The 25714-nt window shown below is 39.3% G+C and overlaps 1 protein-coding gene across 1 annotated transcript in view; it reads right to left on the bottom strand.

The window, feature by feature from the left end:
* EDNRA (endothelin receptor type A) overlaps positions 1-25498 on the bottom strand; it is a 64073-nt gene extending 38575 nt beyond the window's left edge. Inside the window, exons 1-2 of the mRNA XM_079154180.1 lie at positions 24031-25498; positions 19426-19907 (exon numbers count right to left, since the gene is read on the bottom strand). Of these exons, the coding sequence (XP_079010306.1) occupies positions 19426-19845 (420 nt within the window). The 5' untranslated portion in view covers positions 19846-19907; positions 24031-25498. The remainder of the gene's footprint in view (positions 1-19425; positions 19908-24030) is intronic.
* Between the last annotated feature and the right edge of the window lie 216 nt (positions 25499-25714).

Genomic DNA, 25714 nt, shown 5'->3' with positions numbered 1-25714 from the left:
CTCTTGAACAGAGCAGGGAAAAGGGGTATCCCTGTCTTGTTCCAGTGTTTAGGGGGCATGTCTTTCATTTTTTCTCCATTTAGAATTATGTTGGTCTTGCGTTTTGCATAGATAAATTTTACAATGTTGAGGTATGTTCCTACTATCCCTAGTTTTGTTTTGAACAAGAAGAGGCGCTATATTTTGTCAAATGCTTTTTTGGCATCTATCGAGATGATCATATGAGTCTTATCTTTAAGTCTATTGATGGAATGAATTATGTTTATTGATTTTCATATGTCGAACCAATCTTGCATCCCTGGGTGAACCCCACTTGATCATGGTGCACTATCTTTTTAGTGTTTCATATGTGATTTGCTAGAATTTTATTGAGATTTTTTGCATCTATGTTCATCAGGAATTTTGGTCTAAGTTTTCTTTCCTTGATGTGTCTTTGTCTGGTTTTGGTATCAGGGTGATACTAGCATCATAGAATGAGTTTGGAAGGGTTCCCTCCTTTTCTATTTCATGGAAGAATTTGAGGAGTACTGGTGTTAATTCTTCTTTGAAGGTCTTGTAGAACTAGGTAAATCAAATGCATTTCTGTACAACAGTCATGAATCCACTGCAAGAGAAATGAGGAAAACTAAACCATTCACAATAGCCTCAAAAAACCAAAACAACAACAACAACAAAAACCCTTGGGAATCAACCTAACAAAAGAGGTGAAAGACCTCTACAATGAAAACTACAGAATGCTAAAAAAGAAATTGAAGACAACCTTAGAAGATGGAAAGATCTCCCATACTCATGGATAGGCAGAATTAATAGTCAAAATGGCCATACTACCAAAACTGTTATACAGATTTAAAGCAATTCCTATTAAAATCCCAATGACATTCTTCATACAAATAGAAAAAGCAACCATGAAATTCATTTGGAAAAATAAGAGACCCAGAAAAGCTAAAGCAATCCTTTTAGCAAGAAGAGTGAAACAGGAGGTATCACAATATCAGACCTTAAAATATACTATAGAGCAATAGTAACAAAAATGGCATGGTATTGGTACCAAATTATAGATGTAGACCAAGGGTGCAGAATAGAAGACACAGAGACGAACCCACATAAATATGGTTATCTCATACTGGACAAAGGAGCCAAAAACATACATTGGAGAAAAGATAGCCTCTTCAACAAATGGTGCTGGAAAAACTGGAAATCCATATGTAGCAAAATGAAATGAAACTTCTGTTTCTCACTCTGCACAAAAATCAACTCAAAGTGGATTAAAGACTTAGGCACTAGAATTGAGACCCTGTACCTAATAGAAGAAAAAGTAGGCTCAAATCTTCATCATGTCAACTCAGGACCTGACTTCCTTAACAAGACTCCTAAAGTAAAAGAAGTGAAATCAAGAATCAATAAATGGGATGGATTCAAACTAAAAAGCTCAGCAAAGGAAACGATAATGTGAAGAGAGAGCCTACAGACTGGAGAAAATCTTTGCCACCTGCACCTCAGATAGAGCATCAATCTCTAGGATATATGAAGAACTCAAAAAAATTAACACCAATAAAACAAATAACCCAATCAATAATGGGCGAAGGAACTGAAGAGACACTTCACAGAAGAAATACAAATGTATGAAACATGAACAAACACATGAAAAAACATGAAAAACAGTGAATGAAAACAAACATGAAAAAATGTTCGTCATCTCTAGCGATTAGAGAAATGCAAATCAAAACTAAGATTTCATCTTGCTCTAGTCAGAATGGTAATTACCAAGAATACAAGCAACAATAGGTGTTGGCAAGGATGTGGGGTAAAATGTACATTCATACATTGCTGGTGAGACTGCAAATTGGTGCAACCAATCTGGAAAGCAGTATGGAGATTCCTCAGGAAACTTGGAATGGAAGCACCATTTGACCCAACTATCCCACTTCTCGGTTTATACCCGAAGGACTTAAAATTAGCATACTACAGTGATGCAGTCACTGTTTATAGCAGCTCAATTCACAATAGCTAAACTATGGAACCAACCTAGGTGCCCTTGAAGAGATGAATGGATAAAGAAAATGTGGTACATATACAAATGGAATATTACTCAGCATTAAAGAAGAATGAAATTATGGCATTTGCAGGTAAATGGAAGGAGCTGGAGAATATCATGCTAAGTGAAATAAGCCAACCCCCCAAAACCAAAGGGTTAATTTTTCTCTGATAAGCAGATGCTAATTCATATTGAGGGGTGGATGGGTGGGGAAGAATGAAGGAACTTTTGATTGTGCAGAGGGGAGTGAGGTGAGGGGCAGGGGTGTGGGGATAAGAAAGACGGAGGAACGAGAGGGACATTATTACCCTATGTACATGTATGATTACACTACAAGTGTGACTCAGCACCATGTTCAGCCAGAAGAAGAAGAAGAAGTTGTGTTCCATTTGTGTACAATGTGTCTAGATGCATTCTACTGTCATGTTTAACTAATTAGAACAACAACGACAACAAAAACAAAAGAATCCAATTAGGACCAGTCAGAATAGGCCAAAGTGACCTAGAGTTACCATGACAGTAGGGACTTGAAAATCTGATGTCATCCCGCTGTCAGTCTAAAGATAAGAGGTGGACCTGAGTGGGACTCTCTGGAAACTTCTCTGGGATTCCCAATAAAACTTGAGTGCAGGAGAGATATGCTGTCCCTCTCCTCTCTGAGAGGACCCACTCTCTTCCTGGAGTCCATAAAACTTAATTTTTCTGTCAACTTCAAGTGATATTCACAAATAAAACTATACACTAAAAAGTGAAAAATTGCACCATGCCAATTTTTTAAAAATATAGTGTTCAGCTATGAGACTAAATGCATGTTTTTGCAGGGATACCTGCTGTTCTATCATCGCAGGTATTTCTAACAATGTTAGGAGGCAGATTCTGTGATATCAACCCTCTGTTGTTAACACAAGTTGTCATCCAGGGCTTCCATCTTCCCACAGACCGGGGGAAAGGGTCTGGCTGAGTTTGTACATTAGCTGTTGAGTTTTTCATTACAAATCATGTATTAAAAAAAAAAAAAAAAATGGGAGGGGGGAAACTTGATGAACTGGATGGGAGTTCACCTGCTACAATACATAATTTAGTTTTGGGAAGAAGCATAATTCTCTAGCTTCGAGGAACAGGCTCACCTTCATTTCAACCTGAAACACCAAAAAATCCTTTCAGGTTGAAGATGAAAATAATTTCATTCCATTTTGAGTATTTTTGTGATATATATAATACACAGGAAAAAGTTTCCATAAATTCATTGGAAACCATTTTTCTAATTATTATCAATATTCTAATATTTAGGATTCACGTTTTTGTCAATTTTCAGGTGAATGAATTCTGAAACAATTGAGTGTATAGAATTCACAGACTTAGAATGTATATCAGCAATTGCCTCAGAATAGAAAATCGTTATTTAATTTTCTATTATATTTTCTCAAATTATTATTTTCTTCATTTTGAGTAAAAATGTATACTTCTGCAAAAGTAAATGACACATTAATTTATCATTGGGGATTTGACTCCGTGACCCAATATATTTTCCAAAATTGGTTTCCATTTTCCCACCATTTTTATAAGTAATCTTGGTGTATAGGGAAAAAAACCACTTTTTCCTAGATATTTTATACTTAGAGATATTTCAAAGGAAAGAAAAATACATAATCTCAAAATATGTTTAGATGGTGGGGAAACTGAGATTTTTGTACAGTGCTGGTGGTAATACAAACAATTATTTTGGGGGCAATCTGGCAATATTTATCAAAGTAGTACACTTAACCTTTGATGTCGGAATCCTGTGTGTGGAAATTTCTCATATAGCTATATTCATACATATAAATATGACATGTATATGTTTATAAATGTATCCTTGCCTATAAAATTGGGACAAATGATTATATAGCATTATATTATTATAATTATATTATAATATAATTATATAGCATTATATTATATAGCATCTCCCATATTGAGATGCTAAAATATTATTATATTTTGATAAAGATCTCTGGAACATAATGACAAATTAAAAAAGCAAGATGCAGAATATTGTATAAGAAGTAGGAGACAGAATAATAATACATATTTGGATTTTCTTATATTAACATGAAGAAACTTTGGAAAGATACAAAACAACCTCATAAAAGTGATTGCCTGTGGTGGGTGGGGTTAAGAAATTGGGTGGTCAGGGACTGGTATAGGAGGATGTCTTCTCAATACATACCTTCTTCTTCCTATATTTATTTTTGTTGTTGTCCCATGTGAATGTATTCTTTAGTCAAAAAAGAAAAAAATTAGGATTTTTCTTATTTGTCCAATGCCAAAGGCATCAGTGTGTGGGAGTGTACCCATTGCTAGTTTAGGAGCTGTCTCTGCAAAGGAATGCCTTTAGTGGCATATAGATAATCTGAACAGGATGTGAGGATGTACCAAGGATCACAGAACCTAAAAAGTGACAGATGACAAGCATCGAGCCTGAAGGCACTTCTCCACTCATTCATGAATTCAAAATTTCTGGCTAGGAAATAACTTTCTAAGACATCTTTAGTTCTGGTACCATTCTGGGCCATTTCCATGAAGAAACTAAATGTTTATCACTTGCTGAGCATTCATTAGAGTTACTGCAAACAAGTGAAGAATTTCAAAACCACAGGAGAAGAGATCTCCGATGTAGCAACCGAGAGGCTGCCTCTGCTACACCAGCCTGCAAGGCTGGTTTTGAATGAAGGCTATTATAAAATGATAAATAGTCCAATGATCTGGTTCTTCAGTCTCTTCTCACATGACTGGAACTGTAGACGTTGACTTCTTATAGCCTGAGAATCTGTGCTCCCTCCTTAATATGACGTGGACATATTTGACTCCATGGAAATGTTACAGGCTAGGCTCTGTGGGCAATAACTAAACAGACTCCATTTTATCCTGAGACTCCATGTTATGTAGGAAATACTTCTCCCGTGGGAACACCCCACCTCTGAACCCATCAACAGTTACTTAGCATGACATGTTTGGCAACACAAAATGGCAATTCTTATATAATGAAAAATTGTTCTCTTTTTTATTCCTATTTTTCCTAAACAATGTACCATGTCAACAGTGATTGTCTAGATGTTAGTAACCATTCTTTAACTTGTGCCCAACTAAGGTCATTTTGACCCACTTCCCCTTCTGCTTATGATTTTAGATCTCATGATGTTAATTTGTAGTTTAGAATCATAGCAACAGTCACTTATGATTGATGTACTGACTGAATGGTATAAAACCCCCTGCAACCCTATGGTCAGGGCTGTTCTCCCAATAGCCATTTTTGGGGCACTGTGTGAGACAGTCAGCCTGCTGACTGATAAAGATTTTCAAACTTGGACTTCTCAGTGGTGATTGGTCTGTACTTAAGTTGTGCCCCACAGCATTGAGATCCGTGGGAGATGTCTTCTGCGTGCTGGCTGAGTCACGCAGCGAATCCCCAGGCGGAGCTCCATGCCCAACTCTGCTTTCTTCCCTCATCCCATGTAGCCCCCTTTTTCCCTCCCCACAAGGAATACGTAGGGTATTTATTACCCTCCACCTTTCCCTTTGTCACATGGCCTTCCTTCTCTTCTGAAAGAAATAGTCCCTGGACTTTGTAGCATAGAGGGAAGAAAATTTGCTGTTTTTTTATTCTGACAGTCACATATAATTAATTGGTCCAAGCAAAGAACTATGAAGCATAGCAATTTTTTGATTGAAAAATTTCAAGTGTATGAAGTTCTTTTTTTTTTTTTTTTTTTTTTTTTTTTAATCCTTCAAGATCTTTAGAGAGTCATTATTTTTTGGTATAAAATTTCCCTAAAATAAATGAAAAAGTTTTCTTCACCTTCTCCCTTTTTATTTCTTTCTTTTTTTTTTTTTTTTTAATGGAAACTAGAGTGTCTACACCAAAATCTGGCCACCTGGTTTAATGCTGTTCTTAATTACTTGAAAGTTGATGTAATGAACATTTCTCAGCACCTGACAAAATATTCAAAACTTGTCCAATTTTGGATCAGGAAATGGTCCATGGGCTTCAAGAATACCTGGTTGTTTACCCCTCTACTGAGACCAAAGTTCTGATGTTCACTAATAAATGGGAAAGAAAAAGAGACCACGGACTTTGTTTGTTGTGATTGATGTGAACCGTCACTTCAGGAATAGGCCTACCTTGTGTCAGGCATAGTGGAACTCCATGAGATGGGCCCTATTTATCTTTTCTTAGGAAGACAATTGAGAGAGCAAGTGATTGATTCAAGATTAGCAATAAACCATTTTTTATAAAGGAAATATATTTTGATGTCTTAGAATTATGCCTAATTAGTTTTGAGGTTGGAGCATGAACCACTTAAAAATATCAAAGGTTATGAGGCCTTATTCAAATTTTTGAAGTTCAGAGCTTGAGTTTTGTCTCTCTGTCTATGGGACAAAATGGAGGTATATGAGAAGCAAGGATGAAAGGCAAGGGCAGGGAGGTTGCTGAGATGTCACAGGAGTTGACAATTTTTTTCTGTAAATGGTCAGACAGTATTTGCAGCTAACTGGCATCTATTGAAACTACTCACAAAAATCACCACAGAAAATATGTAAGCCATGGGTATGACTGTGTTCCAATAAAACTTTATTTAAAAAACAGGTAAGGGAGCAGATGGACTCCTTGGCTATAGTGTGCCAGCCCTTGAGTAGGAGAATCAGACAAGAAAGCAGAAGTGGTAACCACTGCAATTGCAAATTGGGACCTGGAAAGATCACTGGTGAGTAGAGCTGTTCCTCCTGGGTTTCCTTCTCCTGCTAATCGCATGCGGTAGCTGGAAGCAACTCTGACGTCACTCCATAAATGTTATGTTACCTTGTGGCTTATGTATTTTCACAGAATAAAAAGCAGGAAAAGTTTTGATGCTCACCAAAGTTTGAACTTTGTTCATAATATTGTAAAAGCCAGTGACAATTCCATTTAATAGGTGACCAGTGGTTTTGATAAATGAAACTTCTTTTTTGGGATACTGCAATGCAATTTTTTTTTCTGGTGATGTTAAGAAGAATATTTCTTTTAGATCTGTCTTCACATTTACAAGATTGTAATTTTCTATCACCAACCTTCCTCACTCTACCAGTCTAGAATTAGTATAATGTAGTAACCAGATTTCAACTAAACCTGGAAGTTTTATTCACCAACCAGCAAAACCAGGATGTGCCTTTTCACAAAAATAATAGAATTATTCTTTGAAAAACCTCATCAATCCATCTTTAACTCTTAGAACATTTATTATCTGTAATCAGGTACTTCTTAACTGTGTTTCATAGTGAATCTTAAAGTTTTAAAATAACCATTTATTATAACAGTAATGGAAAATGTGGAGACCTAATTTTATTTCTGTATCTCTTAAGATCAATTTGATTGATTTTGTTTTAGCTGGGTATATTACTCTGGGAGAAGGAGAGATGACAGTTTTTCTATTTTTAAATAAATGTTTATAGGTGTTTCACATTAAAATAATATTTTTATGTGTTCTGTAGTCTCAAAAATTTCAACAAAATAACAGTATAAAATGCCTCTTGGATTCAGGCCACTTTGTTGAATATGTGTTTGTATCCTTAAAGAATAGGAGTAACTTGAAGTCATGACTATCCTATATTTCTCTATGTTTTCTGTAGATGCTTAGTCAATATGTGAGTTGATTTAGTAATTATCCACATGGAGACAGATACTGTATTTTTCTTGAAAGAAAAAGAATTATTATAATGGACAAAGTTCATACATCACAAGTCTTTAAATATTTAGAATTAGAATTCTGTCTAGGAATCTCTGCCTAGTTCCTAATTCTGTACCATGCCCTGGTAGAGTTCTTTAAAACTATTAATTAAATTATAAATGGCCTGTGATAAGTAATTTTGGTAAGTATATATTTAGAATATAGCTTTATATGAAACAAATGCATACATAGGTGCACAAGAAATGCATACAAGAAGGTCCACAGATAGTTCAAAACTGGAAACTATTTAAATGCTCACCTACAAGAATGGATTCACACTCTGATGTGCTACACAATCATGTGAGTGGATGAACTACAACCAAGAACAACAATAGGGATGACTCTCTGTTATTGTTTGGATGGGAGGTGTCCCTCAAAAGCTCACATGTGAGACAATGCAGGAAGGTTCAGAGGAGAAATGATTGGGTTTTAAGAGTCTGAACTCAATCAGTGAATTAATCCCTGATAGGATGAACTGAAGTGGTGGTGTGGCTGGAGAAGGTGGGAATTGGGGTGTGACCATGGGGTATATATTTTGTATCTGGAGAGTGGAGTCTCTCTCTGCTTCCTGGTGATGCAAGCTGCTTTCCTCTGCCACACTCTCTTGCCATGATGTTCTGCCTCACTTCAAGCTCTGAGGAATGGGGCCAGCCTTCTATGGACTAAGACCTCTGAAACCGTGAGCCCTCAATTAAACCTTTCCTCCTCTATAATTGTTCTGGTCAGATCATTTAGTCACAGCTGCAAGAAAGCTGACTTAACACTCTCACAAACATAAGAAGCCAGACAAAAATAATATGAATTGTATGATTTCACAAACATGAAATGCCAAAGTAGACAAACCAATTCATGCTGTTGGAAGTCAGGAAAGTGGGTGCCTTGGGAGTTAGGATAGCATTATGGCCTGGACAACATGGATGTACCCAGAGAGCTCCTGTGTTAATGCAGGAGGTGAAATGATTAGATTATGACAGCTGCAGCCTAATCAATAGACTGATCCATTTGATGGATTAATAACTGAAGGGCGTTACTGGGTGGTAAATGCAGGCAAGGTGTGGCACGGCTGGAGGAAGAGGCTCACTGGGGGCGTGCTTTGGGGAGTATATATTTTATCCCTGACTCTCTCCTTCGCTCATCTGGCCACAGACATTCGTTTTTCTGTATTATGCCCAAAGACACACTGCCCAGCCTGAGGTGATAAATGAATGAGACATCAGTTTGGCAAAAGGTATTGCTCTAAGGTCACGTGTCTAGGCAACCAGTTCATCAAGAACCCAATCTTTCTTCTCAGTTTATTTATATGCATTTTATTTTGGGTTCTTCTGTCATTCAATGTCACAATGACAAGTATAGGGTAAAAAAAAAATCCTGTTTGCCAGATGTTCTGAGGCACAATGCAGATGTACAATATAGATGCTATTTTGGAGTGAAATATCTGCATTATACACCTTATCCATTAGAATGTTACTTCTTTTCTACACAAGGATCTATAAAAAAGCATTTGGGGGTGGGGGGGTGGCTGGGGTGTAGATTCCTGGTGGGCACTTCCCTAGCATGTGTGAAGACCCAGGTTTGATCCCCAACCCTGCAGGAAAAAAAGGAAGAAGTTGTTAGATTTAGTGGAGAAGGGAAAGGGGAATGCTTTTCATCTTTGAACAGTCTTCAAAATACCTTTCTGTGCTAGGAGACATTTGGTAAACTTTGTCTTTTGAGGTATATGGCAGAGAAGCGGTGTGGCAGCTGAGTTAATAGCATAGCCTCTGCCATCAGACTGAATCCACATACTGTTTCTGTGCACTGTGTGATTTTGAGAAAGTGACTTAAGAATTCTGTGCTTCCCAACAGGTGTTGGCGAGGATGTGGGGAGAAAGGTACACTCATACATTGCTGGTGGGGCTGCAAATTAGTGCAGCCACTCTGGAAAGCAGTGTGGAGATTCCTTAGAAAACTTGGAATGGACCCTCCATTTGACCCAGCTATCCCACTCCTTGGCCTATACCCAAAGGACTTAAAATCAGCATACTACAGAGATACAGCCACATCAATGTTCATAGCTGCTCAATTCACAATAGCCAGACTATGGAACCAACCTAGATGCCCTTCAATTGATGAGTGGATAAAGAAACTGTGGTATATATACACAACGGAATATTACTCAGCCATAAAGAATGACCAAATTATGGCATTTGCAGGCAAATGGATGAAATTGGAGAATATCATGCTAAGTGAGATAAGCCAATCTCAAAAAGCCAAAGGACGAATGATATCGCTAATAAGTGGAGGATGACACATAAAGGGGGGGAGGGAAGGGTTAATGTTAGGGTTAGAGTTAGGGTTAGGGAGGGGGGCAAGTATGGAGGAAGAAAGTACTGTATAGAGGGTAAAGAGGGGTGGGAGGGAGGGGTGGGGGGAAGGGAAAAAATAACAGAATGAATCAAACAACATTACTGTATGTAAATTTATGATTACACAAATGGTATGCCTTTATGCCATGTACAAACAGAGAAACAACATGTATCCCATTTGTTTACAATAAAAAAAAAAAAAAAGAATTCTGTGTTTCCATTTCTTCATTTTAAAATGCATGCAACAGGATCACATGAGATAGAGCAAACACTAAGTTTTAGGTAATATTATTCTCATGCTAAATATTGCTAGACAAAACATCTTCTAAGGTGGCATATTTTTCCTTCATTAATTTAGGAAATGTTTCTTGACATAAGAGCTAGAATGTTCTTATTAAAAAGTAAATTAGGGCCTGGGGTTGTGGCTCAGTGGCAGAGCACTTGCCTGGCATGGGTGAGGCCCTGGGTTCGATCCTCAGCACCACATATAAATAAATAAATAAATAAAATAAAGGTTAAAAAAAGAAATGATTTTAAAAAAATAAATTAGATCATGTCACCCATTTTTAAAAAACCTTCCCAAGCCAAATTTCTATCTCATTCAGAGAAAAAAAATCAAGGTTTTAAAGATATATAGGTTTATAGGTAGGGTGTTCATTTTTCCTACTTTATTCAGGATAGTCTCAGTTTATGCCTGTTGCAAAGATGTGATTATTTATAGTATCTCTTTATATTTCAAAAGAGTTCTGTTTTGGATAATAAATAGTAACCCTGATAGGAGGCTCCATGTGATGTGCCTCACACCCACTCTTGCCCAACCCTCACATCCTGTGGCCTTGTCCTTGCTGTTCCTTCAACACTCTAGGCACACTCCTGCCTCAGGGCCTTTGCGCTTGCTGTTTTCTTTAACTGGAATGCTCTCACCTTAGATAGGTGAGAGGGAAATTAATATCTCCCTTCTGTCTATTGTCCTTCCCTCTCCACTTTTCTCCTTAGCACTTATCTCACACATTATATATTAGCTTACTCATTTATCTTCCTTTTGTCTTACTCTTCTACTCGAATGTAAGCTCTGTGGGGGGAAGGAAGGGTGTTTATCTGCTATATTCACTGCTATTTCCCCAGGTCTTTATTGGATGAATAAATGAAGAAAATGTAAGGAAAAACCTAATGTAATTGAGTAACCAGATGACTAATTATTTGCCATCTCTGTTGCCTGGTCATATAAATTTGATTTAAAATAATAGAAATTCCAGGCTTAGGGCCAGTATCATGAGCAGAATGATCTGACTTGCTTCCAGTATTGGTATTAGTTTCCAAGTAAGTGGCTTGAAACGTTAGAATGTCAAAGAAACTCTTCAAGGTGTTTACATTCTGAAAGATGACATCTAAACTTGCACAAATATTTGTGCAAATAATATCAAGGCTTTCTGAGGGCACATGTGATTTTGGGTTCATGAGTCTAAGAACATTTGGGGTCTCAAGTCTTCCAAATTTAAATTAACACTTCAGAGCATGTGGGTTTATATTATTTTTGATGCTCAACTGTAAACATAGGGCTATCAAAAATGAACCCTGAATTACGCTTTCAGTTTTGCCATTGACTTTAACCTCAACCATTAACTTTTTAGCTTAAAGCAGTTTTTACAACTAGACCTAGCTTAAAAAAAAATTGATTGAAGCTAAAGAAAGTAATAATTCTAATTCCCAAGAGAATGTGGCAGCCCCAGAAGGCAGTTGTAGAATTTTTGGCACTATATCAGACTTATTTTGATGGAATTTCTTAGAACATTCCTATTTAACCACTATAGTCTTAACATCAACTTCAGACACTACACTTGATTTCTCCATTTGTCTTATTTCGCACACTCTATTCCAACCGTGTACACTTTATATAATAATTAAACAACTCATAAGATTACACTGTAGAAATATTTGAGAATAAAATAGCCAGAACATCTATTTTTATTGATCAGAATGTTGGAATCATGACATTTCCACATGCAGATACATACACACACATACACATGCAAACACACACCACATACACACAAAATGTGGATCATGTGAAAATTCTTTTCTCAAACCCAAAACTTTTCTGCATCTTTAGTCCATGTTCAACTTGGAATATGGTGAACTCTTCCAGCGAGTTGAACTCTTTGATGGAGGAATCACCGGCTATCAATCTGTTCACATCTGGATGCTTTACTGATACAAACAGGACCTGGCCCCATCTCTCTCTCCTGTGCTCTGGGAACAATCGTGCAGTTATGGAGGGTTCCCATCCCCCATCACATGAAACGAGAATAACTGTGCTGAGAGCCAAATGCTGAGGGTAGCAGAGTAGCCTCACATGAGAATAATTACTTAACATGACCATGAGAGAAAGCACCGAGGTTCCCAGACACAGGAAACGAAAAGTCAGAAGGGGAGGTACAGCTGGACAGGGTTCTGAAGTCTTTCCAGACAGCAACTTCCTCATAACAAACAGAAAATTGCCTAATAAATTTATCACTCTGTCATTTTATATGAACATTTATTCTTAAATAAACTAGTTAGCATAATGGATTTTGCAATGGGCCTATGTCTTGGCAATGCCAGAAAAATCAACCTACTTTCTATTCTCTAAAGTGCAAATAAAATCTTTTGTGTTACAACTGTTCCTTATATTTCAAATCACTCGCAGGTTTACTGTATCAATTGAAACCACAATTACAACTATGCTTAAAGAATGAACATTGCCCAGAAATCTTGGGAAGAGACTCTTAAACGGGTAATGTATCCCCAAGGAGAGAGGAAATCATTTAAAAGCACAAGGCCCAAACCTTAGGAAAAGATCTCTTGTCCTCCAGGGACAAGGAGAAGGGGGAAAGTCATCTTGCTGCTATGTGCTGCTCTGCTTTTTGTAAGTTTCTCAGATTAATAAACCCCAAGACATTCTGATTTACAAGGGGGAAAAAAAAGTAAAAGTTCAATAAATTTAATAAGCAAGCCTGCTTTTAGGTCTGGAACTGCATGGGGGGAAAAGCATTTTAGTAGCGGCGACTACAGTGTGTTTTCTCTTTTCTTCCTTGTCATCAACCATTTTTTAAGTTGGGCACAGGAGAAACAACGATAAACAGGAATGATAGCTGCTTGCCTCAAGAACCTTGCAGACAAGCAGAGCAGTGGGCAAGAGCAACAGAGCATGCGTTCCTGGCTCTCATAGGGTTGTGGGAGGCGTCCTGGGAGCATCGGGGAGGAAGTAACCCAGGGTGGATTGTGGATACTTGCCAGGCAAAGCAAAGAGATGCTGTGACGGAGATCATAAGAATAAAGAGCAATAAGCTGCCTGTGTGTGTGTGTGTGTGTGTGTGTGTGTGTGTGCGTGTGTGTGTAGCAGAGGAAAGTGATTTGAGGTGGAAGGATCATCTTGGTATCATCCTTGGATGGCCAGGTTAGCTGGAGGTGTCCACCTTGGGAAGACAGGTGCTGGGGGGGAGGCAGAGTCAGAATTACCTGAAGGGAAACGTCTATCAGGAATGCAGTGCACCCACAAGGGGCAGGGATCTCAATCAAGGGACACATTTTCTCTCTTAGAATCCAGGGAATGCTGTTTCTATGGTTAATTTTATCATCCTAGCCCTACAACTGGAGTGCCTGAGAAAGATGTGTTTTTCATTGCTTGATGATTCAGTAAAAGGCAAATAATATGCTTATCACATGTGGAATTTAGTGGGCAATTTGATTAACTTGGAAAATAGTACACGAAGACCACAGGGCGCATCTTCTGCCTTGTCTGCAAGTGAATCCCTTTGACCCATCATCACTGTCAATCATCATCATCATCATCATCATGCTAATTTGAGACTTGAAGAGAATGCTGATTAGAAATTTTATAATAAAGGTTCTAATCAAATTAAATCACAACAAGGAGCATTCTTCAACATCTGTGTTTGAGGCATCCAGTCAATACGTCACAGCAATTGATTTCTGAGATACAAATTGCCTTGGGGGTTCCGTGTGTCAAGAAACAACTTCGTACGGATGCCCCTAAAGTTAGATTCCTGTGGCACAAGATATCAAAGGCTGTGTCACTATTGAGAAAACTGGCTGTGCATGAATGTCTCTGGTTTGCACACTGCTCAGATCCTCTGCCAGAGAAACATATTGGGAGTCTCGACTTTTCATTACAAAACATTCCTAATAACTTCATCCACAAATTGAAATTGTTTTTTTATCGTTGTCCTCAAGAAGAGGTGGCTGCTTGGAGTGGGACAGAATTAGTAATCAGCAGTCAGTGATCCTGGATCCTGCCCTGGTGGGTCTCACGGCTCTTTGCAGTAGGTTAAGTGGAGACATGACTTACCTACACTATTTTCTAGAGCATTCTGGAAGTTCCTCTGGCAAGCCATTGTCTCAACTCATGCTTCTTCCCAGGCCCATCCTGCTCATTCTTTTAACCCTGTTTATCTCATATTTTATCCTATTCTTATTTCTGCTTAAGAGACAGGTAGAGTGGTTAATGGGAATTTCTGTACGAATATGGAGGTGAGCTGTTATCCTGAAACTGCATGGGCCAAGCCTTGGACACACACAAACCTCTTTTACAAATTATGACTCATCTCCTTATGAACAAGGATTCTGTAGTTCTTTTTTTTTTTTTTTTTAAGTTGTTGATGGATATTTATTTTTATATATTTATAGGCTGTGCTGAGAATCGAGCCCAGTGCCTCACACATGCTAGGCAAGCGCTCCACCACTGAGCGACAAGCTCAGCCCCTAAATTCAGTGTTTCTAATCAATACTGCCATTTCCTAATTGGGTATTACTTTGGATCTCCAAATACAGAGACAATGTTTTAATTTATCTTGCCATTCTAACAAATGTAAATATTTCTTGTATAGATGAATTCACTTGGCCAAGGTTTTGCATTTCTTGAGATTTTAGGACATTAGACAAGACAATTTCCTGACAAATCAAATCCATCTCCGGTTCAGACTGTAAGTGTGAGTATATGAAAGTCTGCTAGCTCTTTTCCTCCCTCCCTCCCATTTCTATCAGTTTTCTTTTGCAATTAGGGCGATTATCTGTTCTTTTGAATAACTGACCATCAGCATTACCACTTGCAAGGCCTTTGTTTGGAAATGAAGAAGATAACTGGCATTCATTTGCTTTCTCTGGTTCCTCTGCTTTACAATTTTCTTTCTCGAATGTTGGATTTTCTTTTGTAACCAGGTTGTGTGTGTGAGTGGGTGTGTGGGTGTGTGTAAGCAGGGGCCAGAGGGATTCTCTTTGTTTCTCTTTATTTCTTCTGGATGCCACATATACAGCTGCAGACCTAACTCCTTTTTCAGTGGAAGGTCTGAAATGCCTGGCAGCAGCAATCTGTGAGTACATGTAGCCTCTCAGAAAGTTATCTAGGAAGGAATGTTCTGAAGGGGTAGTGATGGTGTCCCAACAAGAGCCCAGCATGCATGTCGGGAATTGACACCAAGTGGGGAGAGCCTGGCAGGCGTGTGGAAGGCCTTGACTGTTCAGCATGGGAGGCAGTGGGGCCCAGGAGCTCCTGGGCCTTTTTTAGGAAGCAGTGTCAACTGACTAAGTAGAGCAGAGCTCAGGAGAGGTTAGGGGAGGTAACTCTGAAGATAAGGAAACCAATGAAGAAACTTCTGGAAAGTCAGGTGTGGAGTGATCCCGCCTGCCCCCTTCTGACCTACAGACCATTCAGAGCAACCTAGCCCAGCTGCAGGGGCTAATCACAAATCAGAAACAGCCCGGCTGTCTGGTACTTGCTGTACTGCTTCTCAGTTGTGTATTCCATCACACTCACTGATCTATGAAGCGGTTTCAGTACGATCTCTTTCTGAGTGAGAGAAAGGGAATACAATGTTAATATAAAGAACAGTTTATCCCAAAGGCCAAATGTTCTCTGTTATGTGGGTGCTAACACACAAAGAGGAGAGAAGAGGGAAGAAGAAGTTCATTGGATTAGTCAAAGGGGAATGAAGGGAAGGGAGGGGGATGGGAACTGGAAAGACAGTGGAATGAATGGGACATCACTGTCCTATGTCCGTGTGTGAATACACGAGCAGCGAAACTCCATATCGTTCAACCACAAGAAGGGGATCTAATTAGAATAAGTTATTCTCCATGTATGCATAATATGTCAGAATATACTCTACTGTCATGTAATTCTAAAAAGAACAAATTAAAAAAAAAAAGAGGAAGGGTCTAGTGGAAGAGTTTACGCTTTCATGAGGAATCAATGCTTTTCTTGTGGGAAACATTTTTGCTCTTGGGAAGTCCTGAGAGAGTGGATTGTCCATAAAGCTGGGCTACCCCACTTGCTAGGCCCCTTCTGCATGTGTGCAGTCCCCTTTACATTTCCCCACATGTTGGTACACAGAGCGGGTTGGGGGGCTCCTCCGAGGCAGAAAATATGGGACGCCCAATCTTGGACTTCCAACCTCCAAAACTCTGAGCTAAATAAATCTCTTTTTTTTATATAGTAAAAAAAAAAAAAAAAAAAAAGTTTATCACCCAACGTCCTTTGTGTTGTAACATGACTAAAGCTGACTTGGCTATTCTAGCTTGCCCTGAGACACAATCTTCACGTTGTCTACTTCCACGTTCGCTGACTCTGATATGACTCAACGCAACGTTCTCTGCCTGGAGACACTTTAGGACTGAGCACAGAACTGATATGATGTTAAACACAACAATATGTGTGATTTGAAAACTCATCTTTCTTATTCCTCTTTTAACTTAATTCTTTTAATAGTGGGGAAGATAAAGAAGGCTCATGCATCTATTCTTTTAGAAGAATCTTCTCCAAGTATGTGCATTATTTTCATAGGTACCTAAATACAGCGGTAAAGCAGGATGGAGAGCTGCTACTTTCCCTGCAACACAGGTAGTGAACTTGACATGGTTGGAGGAATTCAAAGGCCAGATACGGGCAGACCCCAAAGCATCAGAATCTTAATGACAGGGGGCAGCTGTGGAGAAAAGAAATGGAGGCTTGACCTCACATTTCCTGGAAAGATATCTCTTAATCCCTTGGGCAGAAGTCAGGGCAATAGCCACATGTTATGGTCTCATAACTAAGGGAAGAGGACAATAGAAAGAGGTAGAGATATTCTCTAAATACTGGTGCTCTTTTAGCGCATTATAATACTTTTCTCTTCCTCTGGAAGAAGACCAAGATGACTGAAGAGTATTTTTTTTAATCCACAAGGTTTACTTTCTAAAATCAATGTTGTTTAAATGATTCACATTCCATGAGTTTTAGAAAAACAGGTATTACAAAAGTGTACTCCTGTGATGTAAAAATACCGTAGTCAAACTGTTCACATTATTTAGAACTAGTCTAAAGGCACATTATGTATTGAATTCCCAAGAACCATATGTTCAAATAAAGATGTGTGAATTTTTACCCATTGCTATATGAACATTAAAGCTTTATTTGGATTTTTTGCCAAATTTGAGATATTCCAGAAAATCTGGCTTCAAATGTTGCCAGGGAATAGAAATGAAGTTTAGCCTGGTAATTGGCAATAGCCCCATCAAAGATAAGCAGGTTTCTTTCCCCGCATTTGCAGATATTGATTTGCCAAGAAACTGCTGTGCATATGGTCACATCTATGCAGTGTATTTCAGAGTCAAGAATAGCATATTAATTCAGAGATGGTTAATTATTGTTTTGAAAAAAGTTAGATTAGTTGATTAGTGCATACGTAGCAACCATCAATGTTTAAATTCCATCCTGTGGCTAAAGTGTTCATTTTCAACTAATAATCTCATCAACATTTTCAAATCTATCATTAAAGAGAGATGTCATGAGAAAGTCAAGGGTTGAGTACCCATCGTGTCTCATAAATGAAAAATTAAAAACTTTCAGAAAGAAAAAATAATTTCTGTAGCATATGCTGAACATTTTAAATTAATTATGCATTTTCAAGTTTGCATCATAGTTTAGTTCCAAAATCCTGTTTTAAGTTCAAATGGAAAGCACATGTATTCATGCTATTCTGTGGAAAAAGATGGTATGTGATTTTTTTTCCACTATTGTCTAAATTCTTCAATTTTGCAAGCAAGTGTATGGTATATATTTGAAAGGTGTTTATTCATAATGCTCAAAATTTTAGTCATTTTCACTTTTATTGATTTTTTCTCATTAACTATAATAATTTCAAAAGGATTTAAGCGTATCTATTGGAAGTCAGCAGACTACTTTTCTACATGGAATTTAGTTGACAAAACTTCTTGTTGTTTAAAGTAATATTTCAGAATATTATGACCTAGAGTAATTCATTTCTATGGATAACCCAAAGGAGAAAGAGGAAAAGGAGAAAGAAAAGATGAGGGAGGAAAAAAAAAGCCTGAGGAAAATGATTTCCCTGTGTCTAGAACAAAGATATTTCACCAAAGGTGGCACACATCATGCAGTTCCATTTGAATTTTGGTATATTTGAATTCTTGTAGCAATTTTGCCTCACAACAGCTATACCAAATATGGAAAATCCTTTTGGTATTAGTTTGCTTTGGTGCTAAATGGTCTCTAAAGCAAAATGATCTGGCCATGGGTAGATAGTTATCTTCTTCTACCACCAAAGCACTAACTTTTCTTATTTATCTTTAAATTCCTATTGCCTAGCTCAGAGGTGGGCACACAGTACGCACTCAATAAATGCAAACTGAAAAAAATAAGGCCTATTTTGAATGGTTTTAGTTAGTAAAACTGCTCAGCAAGGTCAATCCTGGCCTGCTATCACAGGGACCCCATTATCACCAGTTCACCCAGATAACTGAGAAAAGCCAGCATACCCTTTGGCTTCAATCATCAATCCAGATAATCAGAAATAAACTAGGTGCTTTTCATTTCAAGCTGTACTATGGATATCTGGATTTTGAACAGTATCACATTAAAAAAGGTGATCAAAACTAAAAATATATTTATTTTAAGTACTTTAGGGGCACAGTAGGTATCACCCTGGAAATTGGATCTCAGAAAAATCCAGTCATCTTCCCAAAATGGTCCAACTAATCATCAAGTCCAGTACTGGCATGAGAATCCAGTTCATGAAACACCATAATTTTGAAGTCATCCCTGAGATACTGTTTTATGTTAACACTTAAATTAGAAAATAAGTATAATACATAACAAATAATAAAATCATAAAATGTCACGGAGTTTTAAGATAGCAGAAATAACTTTTCAATAAAATCACAGAGCAAAAAATTTCAAAGGTCAGAGACTCTTACTGTGGAATCAGAGCATGTGTTCAAACCTGCAAATACGTTTGTCGTTACTTCCTACCTTAAACACATTGATAGGGAGATCAATGACCACATAGATAAGGTCTCCAAGGGCAAGGCTGGCTATCAGTGCGTTGGGGCCATTCCTCATACACTTGTTCTGGTAAATGATCCTGAGCAGGGTTGCATTCCCCACCATTCCCACGATGAAAATAGTACAAGATATCACAGTGTTAATGTATTTGAAAGCTGAAGTAATTTTAGTCTGCTGTGGGCAATAGTTGTGCATTGAACCATTGCTGGGCAGGGCCAAATTCGTGGGTCGATGGGTGGTCACTAGGAAGTTGAGCTCTGTCCCCCGAAAAGTGGTAAAGTCGTCCACGAGATTGCTTAGATTTGTGCTGTATCTCTCAGGATTATCACTGATTACACATCCAATCAGTGCCAGCCAAAAGGATGCCCTGAGGCACAACATTTCCATCTTGATGCAAATTTGAAGAAAAGTCTTATTGTGGCTTTTACAAGTCTCTATTTTTTTTTCACCTGGAAAAAGGAAGGAGAAAAATTATTTTCATGACAAAATCCAGTGATGATAGTCAATGATTATTTACTGCTTTAATTAAAATGCAGAATGTTTGGTAATTAGATAAATCTATGTCAGGTTACTCCATAGCAGAACAAAACTAGAAAAGACCAAAGACCCGAGGGTAAGATTCTGCCCTCTCCCCAGCCCCAACTGTATTTCATCTCTGGATATAGCCAAGCTATACTTATATCAAACTCATAATATGGGTGAGGTATGACTGCTTCCCTTCAAGTGATAGTTACTTTTTTTCTCCTCACCCAGGTTGATGAGAATTTGAATTACAAAACCTTCCAGAATTGAGATACACAATTTTGTGTAAAATTGAAAGAGAAAACATCTTATGTATATATTATTAGAGATATAGCATAAAATAAAATTATCAAATTCTGTAATTAAAAATCCAGTATTCCCAAATGTGTCATGTGTTACACATGGTAAATAATGATCACAGGAATAGAATGGGGTTCAGATAGCCATCTAAAATGTTAAAAAAGGTTGAATTTAAACCCAGAACTCTAGTTAATGCCATCAATACATTTAACAATCCTAGTTTCAATAAAACATGATGTAATTGAGAATGACAAAATATTCATTTTGAAAACCTTGATTAAGGTGTAAAATCTACATCTCCTAACTGGAGATTTCTTGTGGTTTCATGCTTTAGAAATTATCATCGCAATGTTTGTCAGTGAGTGCAATAGGGGTAATGGACTTTTGCAGGCTGGTCAGGCTGTTGGATTTTCTTTTTTTTAATTTTTTAAAAATTTGTTCTAATTAGTCGTACGTGACAGTAGAATGCATTTATGCATTTTGATAGATCATACACAAATGGAATGTGATTTCTCATTTTTCTGGTGATGCATACTGTAGGATCACACTGCTCATGCAGTCATGTATGTACATGAGGTAATAATGTCTGTTTCACTCTACTATCCTTTCTACTCCATACTCCATACTCCTTCCCCTCCCTTCACTCCCGTCTACCTAATATAAAGTAACTCTATTCTTCCCCATCATGCCCCCCTTTATTGTGAATTAGCATTCGCATATCAGAGAAAACATTAGGCCTCTGGTGTTTTGGGTTTGGTTTATTTCACTTAGCATTATATTCTCTAACTCCAACCATTTACCAGCAAATGTCAGAATTTCATTTCTCTTTAAGGGATATCTGTCCCCAATGCTCTTTAAGACATTTTCTATAGTTACATGTATTATGTGTCAGTCACTGTGCCGAATATATTCTATGTGCAACGCCACTGAACCCATATTGTGGTCCTGTGAAGCAGATGTACAGTTCCATTAGGAAGACAAGCCTCTGGTCACAGCAGGTGGTGCCAACGCTGTGATCCTAAGGTAGGTCAGTCTAACTCCAAGTTTGGTTTCTTAACCACTAGACCATGCTGTCTCTCATTCCCATGCTTTATTTGTACCTATAGTGTTTTAAGGAAATCTCCAGAGTTTAGATGGAGCAACAGACTGGAAGGGTACTTAGGTATTTTCAACAGACCATTTGCCTCCCCTCCAACCCTGTACATCTTTTTTTTTTTTATTGTTACTTGCAAAGAGCAAGTAAGTGATCCCTCTTCACCCAACTAGTTGAACTTTTGCTCTTCTTCCTTGGGAAAATGAGGGAAGCTGGTGGTGTCAGAATAATCAATCAAAAGTAATAAAAATGTCCCCTCCCTTTTCAATATTTTGTACATTTCCTGTCCTGTGGGCTTTTATTAATATTTAAGTGAAGGCCATACCTCATTTATATCATGGCGTGTGTATACATCTATGACATACTCAGGTCCTAATCTAAGTTTTAAAAATTGTGTTCTTTTTGAGAGTTTGTTAAAGGTTGCTAGTGGCCACTTTTGGGAATTTTGACAGTTATCACAGGAAATTACAAAGTTTATGTTTAGTCAATGTAGGTATAAAACAAGATAGAGTCAAGTTGTACAGAAGGTGCAAGGTAACACCAAATTACAAGCACTGCATACTTTGCTTTTCTCCAGGAACCTGAGATAATACGGATACTAACTATGTGTACCTATTATCTGACTTGAGCTTTACAACTGTAGACAGGCAGAAGCAATGTCTCATTTTACTTGAGGGACACTGAGTCTTGAAGAAGTGAAGTGACTATGTCAAGGTTTCACAACCAAGAAGTGGCAAATGGCTATAATAGCTCCTAATTTGTTTATAGACTTAACTTGCTTTGAGTAGATGATAAGAATATCATTTTTTTTTTTTCAAACCTAGGGATTTGCTGTGTAACTGTCAGTTTTTACCAGGGCTTAGTTTGTTTAATTAGTTTTCAGTTTTTTCCTGCCTCTTATAGTCTGGAGTACCTGACCAAATATCAGTAATCTACAAAATGCCACTTCTTCCATCCCAAAATGGAAAGCAGGATCAAGAACAAAACTCATAGCCCTCCTCCTCTTTGGATCAGGGAGAGTAGTGGAAAGAAATTCTTTAACATCTTGTGCTGCCTAGTGACTAGCCTCCCAGTTTCCCAATTGGAATGGAATATTCAGTAATAGTTTTCTTAGAAATGAGAGACAAAGGCCTTTTCCAGAAATGGAATGGCTCTTTGCCCATTAGAGTCAGCTAGGAACTGACCTGGCTATCATGGGCACCTTGCCACTCATCAAAGATCCCTCTGGTGCTTTGAAAGTTAATGCACCGGTTTAATTGGTCAGCTGATTATGGCAGGAGTTAACAAGGCCAAGGCTGGGGGTTCTTATCATGGGGTGAGCCAGCTATCATTAAAACCATCTTCCTTCCTTCCAACAATGACACTACCATAGAAATAATTTCTGATGACATTTCTGTCAGCTCTCCACACACATTAAGCTGCAAAGTTAAGGAACGTTTGTCAAAGGCATGTGGATACCATATTGTCATTGAGTGAAACATGCCAAACCAAATGAAAGAACCCTTTCAAATGCATGCTATTCCAAGGATGGGTCTGTAGCTCACTTTCATGCCTCTGAGACAAGCTGGGCTTTGACTCATGGGCCATAACCAGTCACAGCTCTATTAAGTATCTCAGCTTCAAACCTAAAGGACATGGTCAATAGATTCAGCATTCTTCCTACTTGGAGTTGAAGAATTTTCTGGAGTGCACAGGATATTAAAGAAGAAGACTGAATTCTCATGATTGCACTAGCCATTTAACCTATTGGACTCTCAGGATCAAAGTTCACCTGTAATTAGTAATTTGGAAATTCCAACCTTACCAAAATGGCACAAGTTTAGAGCAGGCAATTTACATGAAATGATTGCCAAGGTGTTTCTGAATTAGCTGACTGCTTAAAACAGAAGGGGTGGTGGTGAGGAATCTAGACAATCACAAGTAGGGAAAAAATTAACTGGGAACGTTTTAGAAATTTTCTGTGGTTTTGCTCTCTGGGTAAGAAATTAGCCACATCGCTTGACTTTAATAAGCCCCCACCCCAGTTCTATGGGGGGGGGGGGGGGTAAGACATTAGGATGGTGTAAACAGAGGCCAGTTATCTAAAACCAGTCCTCGTTTTCTGCATGTGAAAGGCAACAAGTGGCTTTTAAAGGAGAGCACAGAAAAAAACTTCCAGACCTGGGCAGGCAGATTTCCAGAGCTAGCTACACTCGGGGTTTTCTCAGAAGACAACAGTTTCTTGCACGGGTGCCCTTGGCTACTATTGGCATATCCGGGCTGTATGGGGAGAACAAGAAAGTAAGTGAAGGCTGCAGAGCCAACAAGTACGCTTTGGAGCAAGCGACAAGGACATGTGTGCAAAGTTTTGGTATGCCTGCGGAAAAAGGGTCACCCAGGAAGAACCATTAGGCTTCCCTTTACCAAAAATTCGAATCCCTTCTGAAGAGGCAGAACGCTTTAGATCAGTTCTCCAAACTCCAAACGTTCATTCATCACACCCCTCCCAGGAGGCGCCGGCCCCACCAGGCATCTCAGGCAGGTGGGTGCCAGCCTCGAGCAACCCAGCAGCCGGGTGGCCGGGCCAGTGTGCTCCCTGCTCCTCCCAACTGAGCGACCCAGCCGTCTCCACGTCCCCGCCCCAACTCCGATCCCCAGAAGGAAAGTCTTGCACCGACCGTGGAGCTAGGTGGGCGCAGCTGCCAAGTTCGCTCAGCGCCTGGGCCAGAGGAAGCCGGAGCCGGCGAGGGTGGGTGGCGCGGAGGGTGGCCGGTGTCCCGGGCTGCGGCGCGCCGGCGGCCCCAGCTGCAGGGCTGTGTTGGCTGCGGAAAACTTCCCTGGTGGGGCACGGCTTTTCTGGGGAGGTCTTGCCGAGCCTCCAGCCTCCTGCGATGTCCCGGTGGGAAGGATGAAGCCTCCCTGACTCCTCTCCACGATCGCCAGACCAGAGGGATGAGTGTACGCGCGCGCAAGGACTCGCAAGAAAAAGAAAACTCCGAAGGAACACGCCTCCAGCCTGTCCTCCGCTTCTGCCAAAGCTCCCAGCCCTTCTCCGCTGTGGGACCGCAAGGGCGTCCCAACCTTCCAGCCCGCACCAAACAGCACTAAGCTGCCGCCCCCTTCCAGGCCCCGAAGGGCAGGAGTCTTTTAACTATTTCCTTCCTGAAGTGAAGCTGGGGGTGGGTGGAGGAGCGAGGGTTGGGTTTAACAAACAAGACGGGAATAATGAAAGGCCTTGCGACGACAAACTCATCCCCTTGGTCAGTTAGTGCAGGCGCTTTGATCTGGGATGGAGCTACTGAACTTTGCTTGGCAAAACTCCTTCAGCTCAGAGGAAGTTTAGAAGCTCAAGTAGAAGGCAGATTGCTAGATCCAATAGCGATTGTCTGTATTTTGTCCCTTGAAGCCACACACCCCAAGACTGCATACCTCTAGCCCCGGGCAAAGAAGGAAAGCCCAGGAGAGTCTGTGACTCAGCGAAATCAATCGGGGATTCCTCAACAAGTCCAAAGGATGAGGATGCAGATCCCATAGAGAGTGGTTTCAGTGTCTTTATCACAGGCAGGGCCTGTACCCTAAATTCCGGTTGGGAGTCGGTGGAAGACAAGATGAGGGGCAAAGGCCATTGGGGGCTCTGCAGGGAAGTCTGCCTTGGGGTCCCTCGGTGGACTGCTGGTTTCCACATACCCAGGAATGGTGAGGTTGGGCATTCTGGACACACATCACAGACTGCTCTGATTATTTCCATTGAATGTCACCCTTAAACATAGCGGCTTAAAACAACTTGGCGCATCTGTCTGTAATCTGTGGGGCTCGTCTGGGACACTTCAGTTTTGCTCTATATAACCAGGACTGGAGGATGCACTTTACTGGCTTGATGTTGAGGGTTGGTTTTTCTCCTTGTGTCTCTTCACAAAAGTAGTTTTGGGCTTTCTCACAGTGTGGTGGGTAGGATCCAAGAATAAGTGTCCCAAGAGACAGAAAGTGGAAACTGACAATTTCTTGAGAGCTGGGCCCAGAAACTGTCAGAATGTTACCTCTGATCAATTTTATTAGTCAAGCAGTCATTGATCCCAGATTCCAAGTGAGATCATAAAGAACCCGCCTGCTAGTTCAAGGAGTGTCGAAAAATTTAGGGATCATTTTGTAAAACTGTCAAAGAGACCCACAGAATACCACCATTGAAAGTGGTCATCTAGTCATCTGGTTCTATTGGATTAGGTATTACCCTGTGTGTTAATCTAGTGTATCTATAGCTTCTCTGGGAGGGTGAGTTAACCAGCCAGAATAACTGATAACTTTTGTAAGGGCCTTAGTTTGTATTAAAAAAGGGCACATAGCTTGGCAAGCTGACAGTCTTTT

Source organism: Sciurus vulgaris (assembly GCF_902686455.1).
Source record: "Sciurus vulgaris genome assembly, chromosome: 9".
NCBI classification, from domain to species: Eukaryota; Metazoa; Chordata; class Mammalia; order Rodentia; family Sciuridae; genus Sciurus; species Sciurus vulgaris.
Note: the sequence above shows the minus strand (reverse complement) of the source record. Positions and strands in the feature narration are given on the sequence as shown.